At 38.6% G+C, this 23,380-nt stretch overlaps 1 protein-coding gene across 1 annotated transcript in view; it reads right to left on the reverse strand.

The window, feature by feature from the left end:
* FAT4 (FAT atypical cadherin 4) overlaps positions 1–23,380 on the reverse strand; it is a 240,981-nt gene that overhangs the window by 18,076 nt on the left and 199,525 nt on the right. The window contains exons 9-11 of the mRNA XM_018555668.1: positions 18,819–23,162; positions 15,536–15,640; positions 8,389–8,696 (exon numbers count right to left, since the gene is read on the reverse strand). Coding sequence (XP_018411170.1) covers positions 8,389–8,696; positions 15,536–15,640; positions 18,819–23,162 — 4,757 coding nt within the window. The remainder of the gene's footprint in view (positions 1–8,388; positions 8,697–15,535; positions 15,641–18,818; positions 23,163–23,380) is intronic.

Here is a 23,380-nt window from a genome sequence, read left to right on the forward strand (position 1 = left end):
ATGATGTGATGATATATTTATACATATAACATAAAAAGGACACCGATAATATTTTTTGAAAGCGATTGTGACATTTTTTAATATGCGCGGTTACAGTTCCCTGTTCACATTCTGTCTATCCTTGTGTAATCTGCAATATTTCATCAATGACAACTTAATGCTTTTACCAGGTTTCCACCAATTCCCATTGCACCTTAGGAAATGACAGATTTGAAATCCTGTGGGTTGAGGACAGGCTTATACTGTAAAGTTTTACATGTGGAAATCATGTTACATTCAACAAAATTGCATGTGGCAGAAAACCTGAAACGTAGTCACTCTAAAATTCCACACACACAAAAAAATTCTGAATACAGAAAATAAAAATAATTGCATTCACATTCAGGCTCACAAATATTTTGGTTTGGAAAATGCGCGGTGAGAGCCAGAAGAGTGGACGAGCGATCTGGGGAAAAAAAGGTGCCAGTTGTTTTTTTCTTAAAGGCTGCACACAATTTCCGATGCAAATATATCAGAAGCTGCTTACCTGCCATCCATTTGCTACAGGTAAGTTATATCCAAGCTATCTGAGAGATGCATTTTTGCGTATTTTGTTACACATATGCAGCTGCACAGTATAGACACCGCTGCCATAACATTTGTTGCAGGACTCATTGGCTAATATAACCGATATATATATATATATTTTTACACACTTTCATTTATATTTGTCTTGCCTCTACATTAACATGTAGGACAAGCTGTCCAGCAAAAGTAATAGTGGAAACTTGGACAAATTATAACACCAGCATGGATGCTTACAACAGTCCAACAAAAAACAAAAGGGAACAGAGCGCCACCTCCGTGTGTAAAATCGTTTATTAAAATAAATAAAACAAGGGATATGTGTACTCACAAGCAAACATTTTCATCATGCATTAACAACAAACAAGAGGCCACACTGTCTGTTAACCCAACATGGTAACGCCTCGACTATGTACCAAGGCTGCCTCCGATCACATCAATTATGTTTGTGTTGGAAGCCCCAGAGCCTTGGATGATCAGCCCCTGAAGTCTGTGTGAAAAACTGTGATAAACTGTTGAAAACGTTGATTATGCAACAGCAAGTGGATCTTTCCGCTGGCAGCCATTAGCGCCAAGAGCTAAATAAAAATGTTTGTCTGATGCTTACGACAGTCCTTTTTATTCCCATAATGAAAATCTTCCTAGGAGGAAACAAAACGTTGATGCAACTGTTCATGCACCCCTGTCACTGTTATTGTTGCTTGTAATTATGTGGAGAAACATAAAAATAAAGCTATATAATATAACAAAAGTCCTAATATACTCAATACTCTCATTACATTTATTTACAACATAGATTTATAAGAATAAACATTTGATTTGATGATATGTTGACCCCAAATCTTTCAGTGCACTTTAAAGCAGAACCTCTGGCAAATCAAACCTTGACTCTTCCAGTGGGGCTACCCTCACACTCCAAGGGTTAAGTGCTTGCTTTGTCTAGGAAGCTAAAATAACAAAGTTATACCCACCCAACTCCCTGTTTGCTCTTAGACCGCTCCCTTTACCCCCGTTCTCTCTCCGCTCCAGCAGTCTAAGGTCCTGTGAGTCATCACATTCTATACACTGTGTATTGGACGTGAGGATGCCAGGGGACATTCCATCACTGGAGTGGAGGAGAAGACAGGCTGGAGGGAGTGGTGTAAGAGCAAACTGCGATTGTGGTTTGGGTAAGCATAACTTTGTTATTTTAGCTTCCTAGACAAATCGAGCACTTAACCCTTGCAGTGCGGGGGTATCCCCACTGCAAGGGTTAAAATGTTATCTCCCTGGAGTTCCGTTTTACAGAATTGCTTCTTTTCCCATACAAGTCTATGGGAATGCAAAGGCAGCTGAAACAGGTCGAATGCATGTGAACTGCACCTGCAATGAATTCTGAATTTGCCAATTGATGATTGTCAACACAAGCTTTTAATTTTTTGGCTACACTTAGTGCCGGTTCACACCACAAAGTCTGCGTTCCGTTCTCCTCTGGAACGCACTGGAACGCAAGGCGGCCAGCTCCCTGCGTTCAGGGGCGGGAGTGGGCGTGGCAGTGCATTGAAGTCAATAGCACCGCAGCCATGCCCCCTGCCCGCAGTGCGAGTGCATTAGTGCCTGCGTTCCGGTCCAGTGTGATCTGAAAAAATGCTGCAAGCACTATTTTTGCAAATCGCCCTGGACCGGGACGCAGCCGATCGCACTGCGGGTGGGGACGTGGCGGTGGTGCCATTGACTTCAATGCACCGTCATGCCCCCTCCCGCAGGGAGCCGGCCGGCTGGTGTTCCAGAGGCCAAACGCTCTTAAATGCAGATTTTTTGGTGTGAATCGGCCCTTAAAGAATTTTCCATGTGATGACATCAGTTCTCAGGCCTAGTTATGGTCTCTACCCTCCCTGACAAACAGTGAAAAGAATGTTACTCTGTGAAGCAAATATTAAAGCCTATTTCCAGGTAAAAAATCCCAAACCCTTGTAGTAAGGTTACCCCTGTACTACAAGCATTAACTGCTCGTTAATGTCTAGGAGGCCTGTAAAGCATTTTTATGTACTTGTTCCCCGCTCCTGCAAGCTTCAAGACCAGCGCCCACAGCCTCTTCCCTGGGATAGAAGCCCGCTGTCTAATGTAGGACCCATAGCCCATAGCATATATGTGAGGATGGCAATGAGAGACCGCTGACAAGCCAAAGCGGAGGGGAGAGAGGTGAGTAATGAATGCCAAGGAAGTGGGGATCAGGTAAATAAAGGTCTTTTACAAAGGTCCCATAGACAATCATCCAAAAGTGTAAGGTAAAAATTATGTTCTGCTCCCAACTTTAAGTAATTAACAACGCTAAGTGGTAATTTTGCAAAGTGAATATTTACTATTTCTTTGGCAAATTTTTTCCATTAAGTTTGAATTTCAGTCAAGCTACAATAGAAAAAATATCACTTAGATTGAGTATATGTGAGTACATATCAATTTAATATAGTTTACTTAGGATAGTCCTACACATTGGTGTATAAGCTTGGGATTGGTGTGAATGTGCAGTATGTAAAGTGCTATGTAAATTGTCAGCGCTATATAAATACCTGAAATAAACAAAATATTTTTTTTCTAGCAAATTTTAGTACTAAATATGAGCAATTCTTCTCACTGCCATTAGGTGGCAATAAAAGCAGAGGATCTACAGTGGAATCATGACATGATATGCATCATTCTAGCATACGGTAGATGGAATTTCCAGCTTCACCGTCCATAGCACTGAGAAGCAGAGAAGAAAACAAACTGTTTTCTATATAGTGAAAAGAAAATGTATGGCATAGATCAATGCAGATGGAAGTGAATACAGTGCGTCTTTAGAATAACTGAAGGGTTGTGTTTTCTTAACACCATTTTATAAGGTTAAAGCAACAGATTTATCATAACCTAAGTAAAGAGTGCAAGACGTGTTTAAATATTTTTGTTCGCTAGAAAGTGGTATTATTTAATCATGATGATACACTCCAGAATTGTAATTGGTAATGCTGTTCATTGTTTAACCTGCATTACATTACAGCTGTAATGTAAATGTGGGAACTCAGCATTTATAAATATGCATGTTTAATGGGAGCATCCGTTATCTCTAGCCCTGTTTCTCAACACGGGCTCTCCTCAGTAAACACCTCACAGAAATTCACAATATTTTATTTGGCAATAGCACTGATATTTCAAGTAGTAATAACCTTCTTGGCAACACAATATGGTAATGAGTGTTAAAATATCACATGATTTGTTAAAATACTACATACCGCACGGTATTTGTATTGATAATGTGATCTAATGAGTATTGAGAATTAGTCAATGCAATATTTCTGCACAGGTGATGAAACTAATGCGCAGAAAGGATTTTGTGAATTGGCCCCTTTGTGCCCGGTGCCCGGTGCCCTTCCAGTGATGGAAAAACTGAAAAGTTATGATCTTGTGCAATCTACAACTAATCATCACCAATTAATCTTACACAAGTGTTCTATAAAAGTAGAAACTAGAAATCACAAGACTCATAGTAAAAGTTTTATAGGTCCCCATCCCCAAACAGAAAAAAATACCATATAAGAGCCTGTTCACACATGCCGTGTTTTGGCATGCAGCAAAATGTCAGTTTTAGCTGGGCAGGGGCGAGTAGAGAGGGGGCTGTGTGATGTGCTTTACCAATTGCTTGGCACTGTTTACAGTTTTTTTAACTTTGTTTAGAGTTTAGAGTGTCCAAAGTGTGCACTCCAATTCAGATCTCCACACTGTGTCTGTTGTGCTGCAGTAGCAGTTACTCACAAAAAAAGTCCAGTCGCACACAGCAAACTTTAAACAAATTTAGTGCAGCACACAGGTACACATTTTCCCATATGGATCATCCTCACCCTGACACGTTTCTCCCAGTAAGGGGCTTAGTCATAGATATGTTCTATGACTAAGCCCCTTACTGGGAAAAACATGTCAGAGTGAGGAGGATCTACAGTGGGACAATGTGTACCTGTGGCTACAATACATTTTTCAGCAAAGTTGGCAGTGTGCAAGCAGCCTGTTTTGTGACTATCTGCTGATGCTGGAGCAAGACGGGTACAGCCGGTGAGCACCCGGCGTTCTCTCTAGTGCTGCTGTGAAGGAGCGGTGATATTCCGCTTTGAAATTTAGGAGCTGTGCTGCAGTGATATCTAGTGCACTAGTACATCCGGTGCACATTCATTTTCTGTGTGCCCTTGTGATGACTGGCGTTTATCCAGTGAGGAAAAAACACCATCACTGCACATAGTGGAGAGGCAATGTTTAAAAGGGGTTTTATTTTTACCTTCAACTTTATCACTGTCATCAATGAAGCTGGGGAACGGGGGGTTATATTTCAATTGCCACCAATGAAGCTGGCGAAATTGGTCGTTATAATGACAAAACCACCAATGAAGCTGGGGAAAGGGTGGGTGGGTTATAATTACACTGCGCAAATAAAACACCCCTTTACCCAGCTTCATTGGTGACAGGGTAAACAATTATTACACCCCCCCCCTTCAGATTTAGTGAAGATATGCATTTTGCTGTGGTAAACCCACTCGGACACCTCACTGCTCCTGGCTGGTACTACCTCTGCCCCAACCCTCATAGTGGCCGTGTCGGCTTATACGGCCACAGTTCCGCTACTGAAAGTAACTAAGTACATAGTTTTATCAGCTAAAGTATTAGTAATGATCAAACAACCCTGCCAGACACTTGCACTCCAATCTCATGGCAGTACAACACAGCCAACAACTCATTAAAATGATTTCTACTGTCATTTGATATTTTTAGCTTTATAGGTCGGTTGCTGCTTCCTTACTGTGCAAACACAGGCTGGCAGGAGGGAGGTAACCTGACTGTAGTAGGGCACAGTCATCAGCTCACCAGGTCGGCTGTACTGTCTTGCAGGACTGTGTAAATCTCAGGACTGGTTGAAAAGAAACAAGTTAAGACAAATCCCTTACATGCCTTTTAACTGTGTATTTAGTTGTATGCCTGGAGTTCATCTTTAAGGAGAATGGTCGTGTGCACGGAACTCTTCCTTGACCTCCCAAGTCCTTATTACATTATTCCAATTAGAGACAGTAAATGTTTCCTGGACAGTGAGACAACTTTAACAAAGACAGAAATGATGGGAAGAATGAGTGGAGGGAAGGGAATACTAGAACTGTGCCTAATCCAATAATTTTAAATTATTTTAATAAATGGTTTAAAGAGGTGAAAACCCAGATGTGGGTGCCCCCACAGGATGTTGCAATATGCAGCCTCATTAGCCAAGTTCGGCTATGATGCCAAGTTCCACATATTTGTCTAAAATATGTCCAAAGACTTTACATTTATTGTCAGTACCCTCCAATAAGTAAAAAGAGAGTTCCAAAACACTCATTTAATTTTTTTTTCCCGATGATAATAATAGATGTTTATAAAAGACTGATGAGTTGCCAAAACTGTTAGCAGTCATTTTAAGTTTAATATTAGAAGCAGAACTATCTGAACCTGTCAAATGAGAATATAGTAACACAAGCTAAGATGTTAAATGGAAAGATTAGTGGAACTAGAGTTACATAGTTATGAACTGCTCTCAATATCCAGTAAAGTTAAAAGGCTAACTTTACTCTTCTGACTGTTTTATGTTGAACCCATATTCCGGGTGTGCCATGAAACATAGTAACATCAAACAACTCCTGAACCCCTCACGCTCCTCCACTTACCTGAATTGTGGGGTTCTTCTCCGTGCAGGTTGGTGTTGTTTTTATAAAATTAACAGCTTTGTGTGGCTCCACCTACACTGCCGCATCCATTTAATGACCCTTTGACAGAGTCTTTGAATGGAGAAGCTGGAGAAAGTTCCAATAGTCACTGTGGCAGAGGGACCTGAAGCTCTCAATGGAATACAAGTGCAGTGATATCATCACACTTGTAGTGCACGAACACTTCCTCCAGTCTATGTTAGTAAATGTCCATACCGAGGTAATGACATGGACAGAAGGAAACATCTGCAGGAGCCAGAGCACTGCAGTGCACCCATGATTCACTGATCACGTGTGTAATGCTTTACTGGCTTCAATGCAAAAAAAAATAGTAGATGAACATTTATTTTGAATAACTTTCTGTAGAAATATCTTTAGAATTAAATATGAACAGCACACTAAACTACAACAGCATATTCATTAATTTAAGATTAAATGAGCAGGCACAAAGTCTGTTTGTACACACATACTAGGGTCAGATTAGACAAGACCCAATTAACCTATCAGAATGTCTTTGGAGTTTGGGAAGAAACTGAAGTACCCAGAAGGAAACCCGTGCAAGCACAGGGAGAACATGCAGGCAGCCCTCATTTCCTTGCAGTATACCAGGACAAATTCTACATTTACGCTAGGGGGCTGTTTATTCTGTGATAACTTTGTCATTACGTAAAATAAGAAAGTAATGCATACACTTTTTTTTGGTGGTGGTGGTGGTTAGTCCAACTAGGCTTTCTTTTGGCAATATTGTCTTGAAAAAAATTACCTTATTTTCTATGTAATCTATAGACAAAATTCCTAAAATAAAATGCATTTTTTTATATTTTGACTGGTGTTATTTTTTTTTTAAAAAAGTAGTCTTACTGTAAAAAATATGTTACTCTATCATTTGTCCTATTTAAAATGCAAATGAAGAAAGGTACTCTTTTAATGTTGCCCCTTTTCATGTGACACTGAATGCAAATAAAAAAAATGAACATTGATAAAAAAAGAAAACAAAAAATATATAATTAAGGAGAGAAAGGAGGGCTGATTAGGGTTAACTAAGGGCCAGTAAGATGTTAAATAGAAATACACTTTATTTAAAAAAAAATTGCTTTTGTAAGGTAACTGATGCAGATCAAGCATTGTGCCTTTCATCTACATATGAATTAAATAGTAAATACAAAGTAACAAAACATTGTTACAGTTTATTACTCAAGTTACACTTGACTATCTACAGGGGTCATTTTACACAGGGGTAGCTTCATTTTGACAGCCTTCCGGGCTAAGTAATACATAGCAATTCAGAGCTGTCATTCAGAGTGGGGATGGAGGAGAGAAAAACTTTTTTAAAGGTTTTTTTTTGGAGGGTGTATTTTCTAAATTTAAATCCACATGTAGTTAAGCATTATGTAAAAAAAACTTATATAACCACCATCACCAACACACCAATGTCCTTACAGATAAACTACGGCCATGATATGGCCAAACGTTTGTTGACCTTTGATTATTACACCTATATAAAACGGTTGGATATTCCATTCCAAAACCATGGGCATTGAATGGAGTTGTCCATCATTTGTGGCTATGAAGGCTTTCTTCAAGATTTTTGGAGTGTCTGTGGCCATTTGTGTCCATTCAGAGAATTTACGGGCCTGATTTTGTATATGTTAACCACCTTCCGTCCATGGCCGTTCGTGAACGGCCGGACGGAAGTCTGCTCAGAGCGGGTGGGCGTCTTAAGACGTCCACATTTGGAGGGGGTGTCCACATACTTAAAGCCCTATAATGTAAGCCTACTCAAGACATATTTCGATGTATTTTCTCAGCAGCAAACAGTTCCTGTACATTATTTTAAAATACTAGTTCAATTACAGCCATGAATGAAGAGTAAAGAAAAATAAAAAGCTTAAAGAAAATGCATTGGTGGATCATTCTCTTTGCACAAACTAATTCTAATATGCAGGGTATTTATATTTGTAATTATTTTGGAAAACTGAAAAACTACTGTACATTGTCAACACAGAAGATTAACATGTAAAACAAATCACAGACTAAATGACTACAACTAACAGGGTATAAGTATAATATTATAATAGAAACAAGTCCTTACCTTTCCAGCTCTGCGTGCAATCACTGTATGAAAATGTCCATCTGAGACTTTCTTCATTGTGGTTAGCTTGTATGTTCCACTTCCCAAGTTATACGAAAACCTCATCCTCTCTTCTACAATCTCCAAAGCAAGAAATTCTGCTGTTTCGCCCGTCTGGTTATCATAACTGTACAGCAGTAATGCATTGGGTTTAATGGTAGAAAACTTTATATAAATATAATTATTGTTGGGGTCCAGACTGGGAAACTCCATGTAGGAAAGCTCCTCAAATCCATAACTATTTAATTCACAATGTTTTCCAAAGACACCTACACAACAATGGAGAATATAAAGAAAAGAGTGGAATTAAAATGCATGTCCATCTTTGCACAACTTCTGTTTACTGCCTTGAGCAAGCTACTTCCTATATTAACTTTTACCACTTAAGTGCTATGGATTTATTTTGAGGTGTCTTTAGTAATTTAACAATGCCACTCTAAGTAGGCTTTATTTTAATGACCATGCTGCTTTCTCACAGCTTTTTATCCATTATACTAAAATGTGTGTCAGTAAAATATACCTATATTTCTCAGAATACGACATGACACATAATAAAGGGCAACTAAAACCATTACAAAGGGCTTTATTTGTAAAAATTGTATGTAAGGGCAGAACAAAGCATTGCTCTTGGTGCTATTCACACACTTTTCCAAAATACAACAGTTGGAATTAATTTGCCAGTTAAAGATATTGTCTACTATTCTTCCTACTCCAGACAGCTTATATATTTCAGTGCAGTGAAATACTAATAGAAATTCCTTTAAGGGTGCAGGTAATTAGGACAGTACCCATGCAAATCCTGGAGTAACTAATTTTACTTAAATATGATTATAGGCTGACAGACAGAAACATTTAAACACAAATTTACTAAGTAATATTTATACACTATAAAATCAAATATGGTCTTATAAACTTTGATGTTTCAGCTCACGGAACATCTAGACTGGCTCCTAGTGCACACAGAGTAGAGCTTATTTGTACATACAATTAAATTATAGTCTAACCCTAGTTGTATTTTTTAGCTGTGCATAAGGTGGGCAAAATAACTATTTGAAAAAATGTCAGACTTTAACAGTACCAGAACAACTGTAGTAATATTAAAACACCATAAATATTTTAATTTAAAAAAAAAGCAACATTAAACTTTAAAGCATTTTGGCACCTCACATCAGGTAACTGATCCTAGAAGGGTCTCCAGGGTCAATAGTAGATTGCCTCAATCTACAACTGACCAGCTATAAGAAAATCCCACATACTTTGTAGTAAAATTAGTAATGAAGTAAAGGATGCAGATGATTCAGTGGAGCAAGGATCACTCTACACATTTTACAGGTAATCTATAGCATGCTTCATCAGGAGACCCTCAGAGGTATTGAAACAGTATAAGTATCATTTGTAGTGGGATTTGGGTGTGGGATTTATACATTAGCTTGTCAGTAATAGAATGAGGCAACCAGGCCCAGGACCAGAACCAGGTCCTTCTACGATAAATTGACTAATGTGAGGTGCCAAAATGCTACGAATTTCAATGTATTACTTAATATTCAAATACATATGGTGGTTTAATACTACAACAGTTTTGGTAGCATTAAGGTGCGGCATTTCATTGCTGGTCTAACATTAGTATATCTTTGGGTGAGGCATCTTGACCCACCCATAATTTGATTATCTAATAACTTAAGTTGGGTAAGGGTAACAATTTATGTATGTCAACAAATCAATACTATTCCCTCTCTAAAGCTGGCCATACACCTATAGATTATCTGAAGATTTTCTATGGTCAGATGGAAAAAGTGCAACAAATTCCTCCATCTACGCTACACTTGTGTGGATGGAGCAATCTCCCACTGGGCCAAGCTTCCGTATCTTGCTCTCAAAATACCTGAACAATGCCTGCATCCAATCAGATTGTTCAGGTATTTTGACAGCCCGCAGGGCCGACTAGTAAGATACTGAAGCTTTGCCCAGTGGGAGATTCCTCCATCCACACAGTTTAGCATAGATGGAGGAATCTGTTGCACTTTTTCCATCTGACCTTAGAAAATCTGCAGATAATCTATAGGTGTATGGCCAGCTTAACTCTAGGTAAGCCCTAGCTGTACTGTACAACTTGCATGGACCATGGCCTCCATGCTTAGCCAGCTAAGTCCTCAACCCCATATAAAACTATTGAACAAAATACTGAAAACACTGAATGCCATTATCAAATAATTATGTCTGAATTTCTTCTAACTGCAGCACTTTTATCCAGAGCTGGCAATGCTTTGTCATATGTTTTTGCTGGACAACACCAATCACTATTTTTTGCAATAACTTTACAAGACACAAATTATGTCTAATTTGTTGATTTAGCTATATTTAAAGCACCATTCCTAGAATGTAGTATTTTAATATCTTAACATTTCTACCAGGATCAGCTAAAGTGAATCACCATAACAGCAATTTGGAGCCAGGTAGAGAATAGAAAATTAGTACAAGAGATTGTCTCACTACACAGGTATTTGTTAATGTTTTTCTTCCCTTGCAAATGTAGTCAAATGTAGCTTCCTGCACTTCATTAATCATATTCTGTCTCTCATTCCTTCTGGTTTTTTAAGCTTGCGCTCACGTGGAAAGCAATGCAGCTATTTGATAAAGATGAATTTGCTTCATTTTTCATGTGAACTTGTTGTGGCTGATCTCTTCTTTAGTGTGTTATCAAAGAGACAAAAAGTATGATTCAATGATATATATATATAAAAAAAGTTTGGGGGAATTTGGCTTACCATTTTATACAGCCTCAATAAACCTTAAATGTTCTTATAAATGTAAGTGAAGAGTATGAAATAATCTAGTTAAAATTCAAAGTAAGGTCATCTGGATATGTAGAGGTCTGGCTTATCTTTAACGAGAATGTACATTTCTTTATTTCTTTGTAAATGATGATGGCAACAGACATCTGACATCATGCACTCGTTTTATCACCTTTTCAGTTTGGACATACTTGTAGTGTTGACTATTTTTAGAGCAAATTTCCAGTTCTTTTGCAGTTGCAATGTATGGAAAATGTGAGCTTACCACCAAAAACAGCTGATTTTTAGGTATGAATGCAAAACAAATACTCACTTTACTGGGATGAAATGTCCCAATTAAACAGATAAGATGATAATTATTTTAATTGATCCATTTAAACAAATATTTAGAATTCAGTTAAACTAATAGGACCAGATATCACCTGGATTTCCCTTGGCACTAGCATTGATAATTGTTAAAAGAGAACTATGGGGGAAGTGTTTTTCCCCATATTTCTCCTAAGGGTCACTGGAAGACATAAACTAACGCCATCCCGTGATCCAAAGCTCAGTATATCGTGAGCTACAGCTCGTGGTATACTGAGACCGCCGCAGTCGGGACAGATCCCGACATTACTGTCGAGATCCACCCAGCTGCGTGATTGACAGCTGGCTCTGCCTATCTAGAGGCAGAGCCAGCTGTATCGACCCCCTCCCCCATCTGTTCCGCCAGTCAGCGCTGGAGGATCGGAGCGGGGGGAGGGGAATACCTGCAGGGAGCCGAGAGTGACAGTCACACCTCTCTGCAGGGACATGATCGAGAAGTGAGCGAGCGCCGGTATGTGTTTGCTCACTTCCCGATCTATTGAGCCGACGTGTGACAGTTTCATTATCACACATTGGCTCGAACTATGAGGTTGAGTGAAAATCACTCAACTCATAGTTCTCCTTTAAACAAAGCTGCTAATTTTCAGGGCCATAATGAATACATACTTTTGCTCCAGGTAACTATTTATTAATTGGAGAACAATGCCATCAGTACAATAAACAAACTATTACAGATTTTTCAAATATTGAATACAAGATAAATATATGCATAATGCTTGAGTCACATTTATATTTCTTCTAAAGTATAATGTAAAAAGTCACAGCAACAACATAAAAACACTGAACCATAATAATGTATAATTCAGTTCAGTTTTGCACATGACAATGGTCTCAGCACAGATATTAGACCATCAGTTATGAGCTGGTAAGGAGGAGAGCTAGACTGAGAAGTATTCCATAGAGGTAAAATCTGTGTCTTTGCCTTGTTGAAAGCAAAAGCAATCCAAGGTTTATCCATCATCTCAGAAAACAAATAGTTATATATCTTTTGACTTCAGCACTGCTTGTTCTTTCTTTATAAAGAAAACATCTCACAAACCTGGGCACTTGAAACAAACATATGATAAATAAATATTTTAAAGGTTAAAATATCCCTTATCAAAACTGCATGTCAAATAATCAGTAGCTCTAGAGACAGATGAACTTACAGGAAAAAGGCCAGGCTTTTGGCCAGTGAGGATGCCCATCACATTAAAGGACCAAGAGTGAGGCTACAGAAGTGAAGTGTATGGGCCCGCATTACACAGGTTAAGCTTTTGGCCAGTGAGGAGGCCCATCACACTAAAGGACCGAGAGTAGGGCTACAGTAGTGAAGTGGATGGGGCCGCATTATACAGGCCAGGCTTTTGGCCAGTGAGAATGCCCATCACATTAAAGAACCAAGAGTTAGGCTACAGAAGTGAAGTGGATGGGGCCGCATTACACAGAAAAAGTTGATACCGTATTCTATTTCAGCAGATAATATATCTGTATCTACTGATCATTTTCAAATGTTTTTATCAAAAGGAATGTTGACCTATGCATTCATGCTTAATCATCAGTGTGTTTAGTCTGAATTGCCCAGCCATGTTTACTTTAAGCTTACGGTTCCTCTGTCTAGATACAGACACTGAAATTCTACATTTATTGTCATCGCTAAGAAAAAAAATTAATAAATAGGACCTTGGAAAATGAGCAAGTAACAACTGGCCAAGGTGTTTGCAGTTTCAATCTTGGACCAAAGCAAGACATATCAAGGCAAATATTTCACCAAGTATGAGCTAAGGTTTGTTCTAAAAGCAGTTCCCAAACATGTGTATTGGCTAAAGTTCTGAACCTAATTTAAATGTGGATTGAAATTTCTCCTATTGCAATAACAGAAAGCTAACCGGATACATTTTGGTAGATTTCCATTGCTGCTTGTTATTGACCAATAACTAAATAATTACTGCAAGAGATGTGTACTTTTTTTTCTGCATCAGCTTAGAAAAACTGCATATTGTGTGGCCTATTTATGGATATGGCATTGTACAAAGACGGAAGAAAATCTATGTTTTCATGATTGCTTTAAAGCTATGTTTTTAGCTTTCTATTTTAACATTTGTCCTCCTCATGTCCCAAAAGATGACTTATTTAGGGCATGTCCTTTGTTCCTCCAAGGCTCAACAACAATGTCAAGATAACTAATTGACTGCCCTTCCCTTAATTCTTTCAAAGCTGTGATGACCACTCTGATAAATAGGGTTATATGCACACAGAAAGGCTGGAAGCACACACCAACAGTTATGAGGTAACTGCTTTATAAGAATACATATCTCTGGCTTTCAGGGGAATGGAAAGAAGTGATTTACCAGACTGTGTCTTCCAAGATGTATGAAGACTTAGCTCTAATTATTTAAAGACATCTCTCTTTAACTTTCTCAGCTGTTTTCTTTCCAAAAGTCTATCCTATTGGCACTTTACAACTATTCTTGTTCCAAGTCTGCATTATTCAAAATTAAAGATGAGCTGTAGTAAAGGTGATAGAGGAACTATGTGACTTCATAGGTTTTTGTTCTTGTAAAGTGAAGTGTATTTGGATCAGATTTTAATTGAATATCTATACTACAGTGTTGTATTTGTAGGTCTGATCATGACCAGTGTTTTATTTTACAGTTTATATATTTTAATCTATTTTAAATATACCAGGTTTCATTTATATATTGTGCATGAAACTAAGTGAAGTGAACAAGACAGTACATTAAATTTATGTAGTCAATTTTGTATTGTTTCTGGAGCAGACAAATCTAGAGCAGTTGCCCATGACAACAAATCAGCATCTCTCTTCAGTTTGCTCAGATAAGATTTGAAAATGAGACAGAGAAGCTGATTGGTTGCAGTGCAAATTTGTTCCAGCTTTTATCTGCTCCAGTTTTGATGAATTCCCCTCAGTATGTTTTTAACACATACTTCGGATATTTGTGGTGTAAATTTTTTTTTCTGGAGTGACAGAACCTTTGCACCATATAGTCTGGTTTTTTTTCTGGCTCAACTACACAGTAGCATAAAGTGACAACTTCTTAGATCACCTTATTGTTATGAAATGAATGTTTATGAAGTCAATCACATGGCCATACAATTTTTCTTTTAAGTGATATTATATACCAAAAACCTAGCGAGGGAAGTGTACTATAAAGATGTTACTAGACTAATTTTGCCTCATTCCCCGGAGTATGCACATTGCAAATATGGATAGTAAGTTGTCTCCAGGCATCTCAAAACTCTCTCATGCTGGGTTGGACAACAAATTTTATGTAAACATCAACTACTTTCTCAGTTACTATGCTAATATCTAATCAGACAGTTGTCCAAAAAGTCAACTTTATTAATATTAAACAACAATTTGCACCCATGTATGGGTACCCAAAGACAGAATTTTTTTTACTAGTCTAGTTTAAATAGTAGCATAGATGTGTGCACAAGGTGTGGCGGGTGTGCCTGGGCACACTCTAATCACCCCGAGCGCAACACCGAAACTGCAACAGTGGGCACCGTGATTTGTCACTGAGCTGTTAGAGAGATCACAAAGATTTCTCTGTGACTAGTTCAGCGATACAGAGAGCAGCAGCACTTGCCACTTACATTCCTCACATAACAGACATATTCCTTGGTGCTTGGGAAGCTTCGAGTGAGCATTGCTGCGGTTTCCCAGGCTTCCCATCCAATCAGTAACCCGGGGCGGGTGTCAAATGACCACCAGCCAGGCTCCCTGCTTCATTACTGCACCCCTGCTGGAAGAGGAAAGGGACAGTAGACCAGATGAGAATCTGGGAGGCCTCAGGTCTGTGTATATAATGTTAAGGCTTTATTAAAACGTGTAATACGTCTTTCAGCCAAGCTATTTCCACTTTTCAAAGCTATGCACTTTAGTTTAGTTGAAACTGAAAAACTATGATTCACTCAAAGGAATAACCAAAAGTATATCTACTTACCAAAAGGACAATGACAATAATATCCATCTACTCCACTTTGGCAGGACCCCCCATTAAAGCAAGGGTTGCATTCACAATAATTTATAGCAGATTCACACAGTTTACCTAGCAATAAAAACATTAGATATTGAGATTATAAATTCATAAAGAGTTCATTCTAGAACATTTCAAGAGGGCACATTCAGAACTGTAACAAATGCTGGAATAAAGAAGTAACATTTCAGTTGGGGAGTTCAAGTTATTCCTTTACAGCCCCTGTAAGTAGTTATGTTATTTCATAAGATACATTATTTCAATAAACACCAGCTCAACTCAAATATTAAACAGTCTGTTGCCATTTTCTGTTGTTAAACATCTACTGTAATGTATTATTATATTTCTTAGGGCCCATTTACATCTTTGCATTGCTGCATTATTTTGTCATTAATTTTGAATGTCACCCCAGGGCACTAAAGCAACACGCATGCATAGCTGCACACTGCTACACACTGCAACAAAACACAAAACACATGACGTCCTATTTTTGGGATGTTTTGGCACATTGGCAGCCCAATATTTTTAATATGGACTGCCTCAACACAATGCACATGCATTGATGCAAACATTTAAATGGATCTCATCATCTCACTACCTGGACTAAAAGCAACTGTGCAGGTTGTACTATTGGATTTATTACTTAAGTAGTAGAGAATGTTCACTTTTTTTATGAAGTGACTGCAACAGTCACCAAACATTCATTGCAGGTGGATTAATTACTTTAATTTAAAACGCATGTACCAAGAAGATTCACTTGCAGTGAATGTTTAGATAATGTTATTTTAGCTTCTTTAAAAATAAGCCCTTTAGTAAAGTGAATGTTCACTTAGATTAGTGAAAAATATGAAGCTGTATACACTTTAATCATACAAAAAATATTACCAAGAAGTGCGAAGGGTTCCCAGTGTGACCACCGACGCAGGTTGTGCTTTATCTGCAAATGCAATCACAAAGCATCAACAAAAGAGCTTCTTTGGGGCGTTTGTTCCGCGCGTTTCCATTGGTATTCCCGAGTGTGGCTCGGGGTTAACAAAGCGGTAACCCTGAGCCACACTCGGGAATACAGCGTAGGACTTACCTTCTCCGCAATCCACGTTGTGACCTCTGGCGGCTGCCGACCTCCGGGTTCCGTCCCTTGCGAGCGGCCGCATCGCAGGGGGGCGGAGCCGGCGGGAAGTTTGAAAGTGAAAAAAAATAAATATTTTTTTTTTAAATAGAGCAAGTAAGGGGGGAAAAATCATACCGCCAGTGAAACGCACATTTCACTGAATGGAAAAACGTGCGAAAAAATATGAGCAGAAAAATGAGCAGAAAAAATGTGCCTATGCTACGCCCAGGTGTGAACCCAGCCCTGGAGTTCCTGGCTTTACTCTCATCGCAGCACTGATTACGTTACTTAGCTTTATTATTGTGGAGATTTTATTCAGGTGGATGGAGTCTGAATCTCAGACATCCACCCAAAACCTTTCATATGTACAGTAAGTACCCTATAAGCTTGAGTTGGATTTTAGTGAGCTATTTCATTTATATGATTTTTTAAAACATTAATACTAACACAAGCATTCATATCTATAAAAATATATTCCAAAACAAAGAAAAGGGAAACTTTTTTTAACATTTAACCCTTCACCAAAAGAATGTGATCACTAGATATGTTCCTGCAAAAAAAGCCAAATCATAAGTGTGGATTTCCATCCTAAGTCCACTTTATAAGATAATGACAATTCCACATGTTGAAAAATTTGCAGGCAATCAAACTGAATCATGAAGTGGACAGGGAATGTTTGAAGGAGTATGGTTCCTATCTGTCAAATACTTCCATCCACAGAGATTTAAGTATCTAAATATGGTAAAACATCTAAAGCAAGGATTCATGTTGATTAAGGAATATTTCAGCTACACAGACTAATGCACAAGCGTGCACAGATAATGAAGAGCTATATATTAATATTCATTGTGCTTTCTGGTCTATATAAATACCAGGACAGTTTGACCTCTGGCTCACTCGCAGCCGACTGGGACTGTCTGACTCACTTAGTCGAGATGGTTTTCAATTACATGCATTATAAACACAGACTATATACAGTAATTGCACTATAAACAAGATGTTTAAGCTATATGCAATAGTGTAACTATAGCATAAGCTGCCCATAACAGCTAAATTACACTGCACTATAAAAGACCTAGCTGCTAAATGATAACTTGGAGTTTAAAAAGTCTACAGTCTGGCTTCAGTTCAAAATACCCTGACGGCAATTAGATTTTGCCATCTACTGGTGAGAATGTGAATACATTCTGAGTTGCACAGATAACAAAGTGCAGATGAGTTATGCATTGCATTTTGGATGATAATGTATGGAATTGGGAGAAACATTACAGGTTAAACTTGATCAAAAAGACTGCAAGACCATTCCATGTCTATAGTACCTGCACACAGCTCTTCTTCTCTCTCAGTAAGCATAAATATGTATGCTAGGCCAAGCCAGTTTTATCCAAGGAGGCTGGATCATTCCTATATATAAAATCACCCTCTGGTTTATTCCTTAATGGCACCAGAAGGCTTACAATGCATTTTATAATATTGCTACAAGACACTGACAATTTTGTAGGAATCTTGTGACAGTCTAATCATCTATGTAGGATGGAAATCTGCATCAGGAAACAGTTCTTGTCAATGCAAGGATTCCTTAAAGGAGAACTATGGGGTCAGTGTTTTTCCCCATAGTTCTCCTTAGGGTAACGGGAGGACACAAACTAGCGTCCTCCCATTACCCTAAGCTCAGTATACCGCAAGCTACAGCGGTACCCGGTATGTGTTCGCTCACCTCCCGAACTACTGAGCCAACCTGTGACAGTCTCATTGTCACAGGTCGGCTAGAACTATGAGGTGAGTGGAAATCACTCATCTCATAGTTCTCCTTTAAGTAATTAGGAGATTACCTGCCTTTCCCTATTTTCCCGCTAGATAAAGATGGGAATGCCCAAAGTATCTAATTTCTCATTTCCAGACTGGCAGCTCTCCAAAAATTGTATTTGTTTATGGCTAGATTAGATCAATAAACAGTAGGTAGATATGGGATGCATTTATTCTTGCCTCCACTGCCCCTTTAACCCTTTTGGAGTACTAAAAGAGTGGAAGCAAGATCTATGTGAGGATAAGAGTGACAGATCCATCTTTTCTATAATAATTTTAACGGAGTATACAGCATTTCTATTAAACATACAAGAAATTTAGAAAATATCTTACCTGTGGAACCAGTTTTGCAGACACAGTTAAAGCCTCCTGGAAAGTTCTGGCAAATGCCACTATTTTTGCATGGACTAGAAAGGCACTCATTGATATCTCTCTCACAAGCTATTCCGGCAAAGCCATCTGGACATCTGCAGGTAAATCCTCCAACTAGGTTGTGGCAAGTCCCACCATTATGACATGGGAGAGGCAGACACTCATCAATGTCAGTTTCACATAGGTTTCCCTCATACCCAGGCATGCATTTGCATATGAAGGTTTGTAAAGGCTCATTGGCTACTAAACTTACAGGAATACTTTCGAGCACTTGTATTGTTGGACTCACTGCAAGTCTTCTCATGCAGCTGCCTCCATTGTGACAAGGATTGTGTGCACAAGAATCATGATCTACTGATTCGATCCATACACCACTTTGTCGCAATAACACTTCTTTTATGCTCTCAAAAAAAGTACCTACTCCACTTGGGTTAACATAATGATTGTTACTTCTTTTCACAGCTGTCATGACATATGTTTTGTTATTTTTTTCAAATACTCCATAGATTTGTACTGCAGTTCCTAGCCCAGTAAGCTGAGAGCTAGCTATGCGCAAGAAGTGCAAATAATTATTGGTTAAAAAGTCTTTAACAGTTGGAATGTTTATACGTAGCAGAATACTGTTGTCAATTGTGGCATTACTAAATCCAGTAAAGAAAATTCGGACATTGTTTGTGACTGCACTGTGTAAGCCATCACTGCTGTGAACTAAAAGGTCAAATGTTCCATCAGTAGATCTTGACTGTGAGTGGAGGTCACAACTGTCTGCAGGGATATTAAAGAGACTTGTAATGCCTGATGTTAGTGCACACTGGAAACTATCTAGAACATCTGGGTCTTGAGGTTTGACGCTACCTAAACTGCCACCAGGAAAGAGGTTTCCATAATAATGAACAAATATCTCAACCGTCCTTGATTCAGATGGGTTGTCATTCTGATCAATTACTTTAACATGCACGGTACCTGTGGAAGACATTTGTGGAAAACCAGAATCTCTTGTGACAATAGATAGGAAAAACTCATTGATTTGTTCCCTGTCAATTTCTCTGGTTGTAGTAAGGACTCCCCCAGGGCTAAGACTGAAATAACTAGTTGCTGGGCCAGTACTCAGTAGATAATAATTAAATGGACCTTGATTTGGAGGAAGGTCCAAGTCTGTGGACTGTAGTGTCATAACATGAGTTCCCGATCTATGGTTTTCTTTAACTTCTCCTTGAGTGTTGATTAAAGTTGGTCCATTGTCATTAATGTCTTCCAAAGATACTAATAAAGTTGCACTTCCTGTTGCAGAGGGTGTTCCAGAATCAATGGCTAGCACAGTAAGATTATAGATAGGTGTGATTTCCCGATCTAGTTCAGTAGTAACTGTAACCTGGCCAGTTTGAGGGTTAATTGAAAATGAACCCTTGTCATTCCCAGAGCCAATAAAGTAGGAAAACCTGTTCCAGCTAGGAACTGAATCAGAGTCATAGGCACTTACAAATGTGACATGTGTTCCTGGAGGTACACCTTCGCTAATTTGTACATTATACAATTTCAAGCTGAAGACAGGGGGATCATTAGCATCAAGCACAGTGATATTCACATTGACTTCATCAATATCAGCTCCACGAATGCTGCCAATATTTTTAGCCAGGACTTTTAATGAAATCCGTTCCTCTTTCTCTCTGTCCAGAAGGCCAGATACATACAATTTTCCTGTCTTATTTTCTATCCGGAATCCCTTTTTCCTGCTACTGCCAAAGATTAAGTAATGAACTTCTCCATCAATGCCTAGATCGCGGTCACTAGCAAACACTTCCCCAACTACAGTTCCTTGAGGGGCAGCTTCAGAAACCTCAAAATAATACATTTTTGAAACAAATCGAGGTACATATTCATTTGTGCCTTCTAGTTGAACACTCACTGTCACAAAACTGCAGCGCTCTTCATCAGGAACATTGAAAGCTTTAATGGTCAAGTGGTAACTCTGTTTTGTTTCATAATCAAGAAATCCTTGAGTGGTTATCACACCAGTGTTTGGATCAATCACAAAAAGGTCACTGTCTGATGACTGAATTGAATATGCTATTACTGCATTAGGGGCAGAGTCTGCATCAGTTGCATTCAAACGCATAACCATAGTTCCACTAGGTGCATTTTCTGTGACACTGGGCAAGTATTCATCTGCTTGAAAAACAGGAGGATTGTCATTCACATCTTTAACATGCACTGTTACAACACAGTAACCTGCTTTAGCGACCCATCCTCCATCAACAGCACTTATGGTTAAGTCATGTTTTTGGCATACTTCATAGTCCAGGTTTCTGGACAAAGATAATGCACCTGTGGACGTGTTTATAGCAAAGAGACCAAATTCATTTCCTGCTGTTATGTTATATGTGATCACTCCATTCATAGATGTATCCCTGTCCCTTGCTGACACAGCCCTGATAACTGCTCCAACTGTAAAACTTTCCAGGACAGTAATGCTTATGTGGCTTTGTGAGAATTCTGGTGTATGATAGTTTTCCTCAGTCACAGTAATGTTAACTATTACTTGGGAGGAAAGTGGAGGACTGCCTTTGTCCTTTGCTGTAACTTTAATCAAAAAGTTTTTATTTAAGTCCATCATTAAAGAGGCTGCCACACTAATCCAGCCAGATTCTTTATTGATATGAAACTTTCCACCAAGGTTTTCAGCTGAATATTCCACTTGAGAATTGAGTCCAAAATCTATTTCATCAGTGGCTGTAACCTTAATTAATTTTGTACCGATTTTTGCATTTTTGGCAACAGGACTAAAGTATTTACTCTGAAAAAATCTAGGAGGATTGTCATTGCTGTCAACAATGTTTATTGATATAGTTGTTTCACTCATAAGAGGAGGGCTACCTCGATCAGAAGCACTGACTATAAAACTGTGCCTGTTGATATTAATGTTACCAGAGGTGCTGGGGTTCTGATACTTTAGGTGTTGCTTATTGAAAATGTCTCCAGTAGTTGCATTAATCCGGAAAAACTCAGACTGAGATTTAATAAAAAAATATACTTGACCGTTAAGACCTTCATCTGGGTCAGATGCCAAAACCTGGGTAATCTTGGTTCCAGGCTCAGTGGTTTCCGGAAAGTTTAAGTAATATGATGGCTTACTAAATCGTGGAGCATTGTCATTGACATCGGTCACAAATATGGTCACATCTGTGCTTACAGTCCATCCTGAATCATGAGCAGAAACTCTAACAATATAGCGATCGTTATCTTCCCTGTTTATTGGTCTGCTTACTGTAATCACACCGGTACTAGGGTTAATATGGAAAGGCAGACTAGTATCTGCGATTGTATATCTGCTGACTGCATTTGCACCAGAGTCTTCATCTGAGGTTGTAACCTGGGTAACCACATAGCCCAAAGCTGCATTCTCTGGAACAGAAGCGCTAAAGATCTGAGAAAATCGTGGAGCATTATCATTGTCATCTAAAACGTTGATGACAACTTTCACTACTGAGCTCTGCGGAGGATTCCCTTTGTCAGATGCTCTGATGGTTAAAATATGTTGGGAAACTTTTTCACGATCCAACATCCTTGTGCTTCTAATCTCCCCACTGACTCTATTTATACTAAATAAATTATCTCTGTTCCCATCAACTATAACATAGTCCACTTGGCCATTTGATCCACTGTCCTCATCCTTTGCAGTAACTGTAAGTATTTTGCGTGGAGAAAGGTTCTCTATAATTTCTGCTACAAATGGGTCTTGTTTGAATTGTGGCATATTGTCGTTGATATCTAAAACATTTATTTCTATCTTTTGGTAGGAGGAGAATGGAGGAAAACCCATGTCTCTGGCTTCAATCCACAGAACGTATTTTGATATAGTTTCATAATCTAATGGGTTCTTGATGTAAAGCTGCCCATTTAGTTCATCAATATGAAATGTATTGCCAAAATTACCACTGGAGATATAAAAAGATAATGTTCCATCCCTTGTTGATGATCCAAAAATGGTGGTTACCAATGTTCCTACTTCTTGATTCTCAGGAAATGCAAAGACCTTTTGATCTGCTCTTATTTGTGGGAAGTCAGCTTTGTTAGCAAACCTTACGGTCACTGTGGTAGAATCTGACTTTGAATTAACTCCACTGTCTTTAACTTGAACAGAAAATGTGATCTCGGAAGCCCCCTCGAGTGGCTCTGCTGTTCTTATAGCACCACGCAGAGGGTCTATGTGAAATTTGTCTGCATGTCGACCTTTCAAAGAAAAGTGAAGCTCTGAATTGGATCCAATATCTTCATCAGTAACTGTCACAGCAAACACAAATGAGTCTAAAAAGGAAATAAATAAATAAAATTAATAAAATTATACAGAAGTAAGAGCATACATACACAAAAAGCCCATCGATAGCCAATTTATTTTTGTAGTTTTGGCTAGAGAAGGGAGGTTTAAAACCCCTGTTAATGAATTATTTTCTTTCTCTGTGTCCTACTGAGAGTATTTATCTTCACATCCTGTTCTAGAAATACAACAGGAAGTGAGAGGAATG

The sequence above is a fragment of the Nanorana parkeri genome, unplaced genomic scaffold (genome assembly GCF_000935625.1).
Source record: "Nanorana parkeri isolate BGI_ZX_2015 unplaced genomic scaffold, ASM93562v1 scaffold207, whole genome shotgun sequence".
In the NCBI taxonomy this organism is placed as follows: domain Eukaryota; kingdom Metazoa; phylum Chordata; class Amphibia; order Anura; family Dicroglossidae; genus Nanorana; species Nanorana parkeri.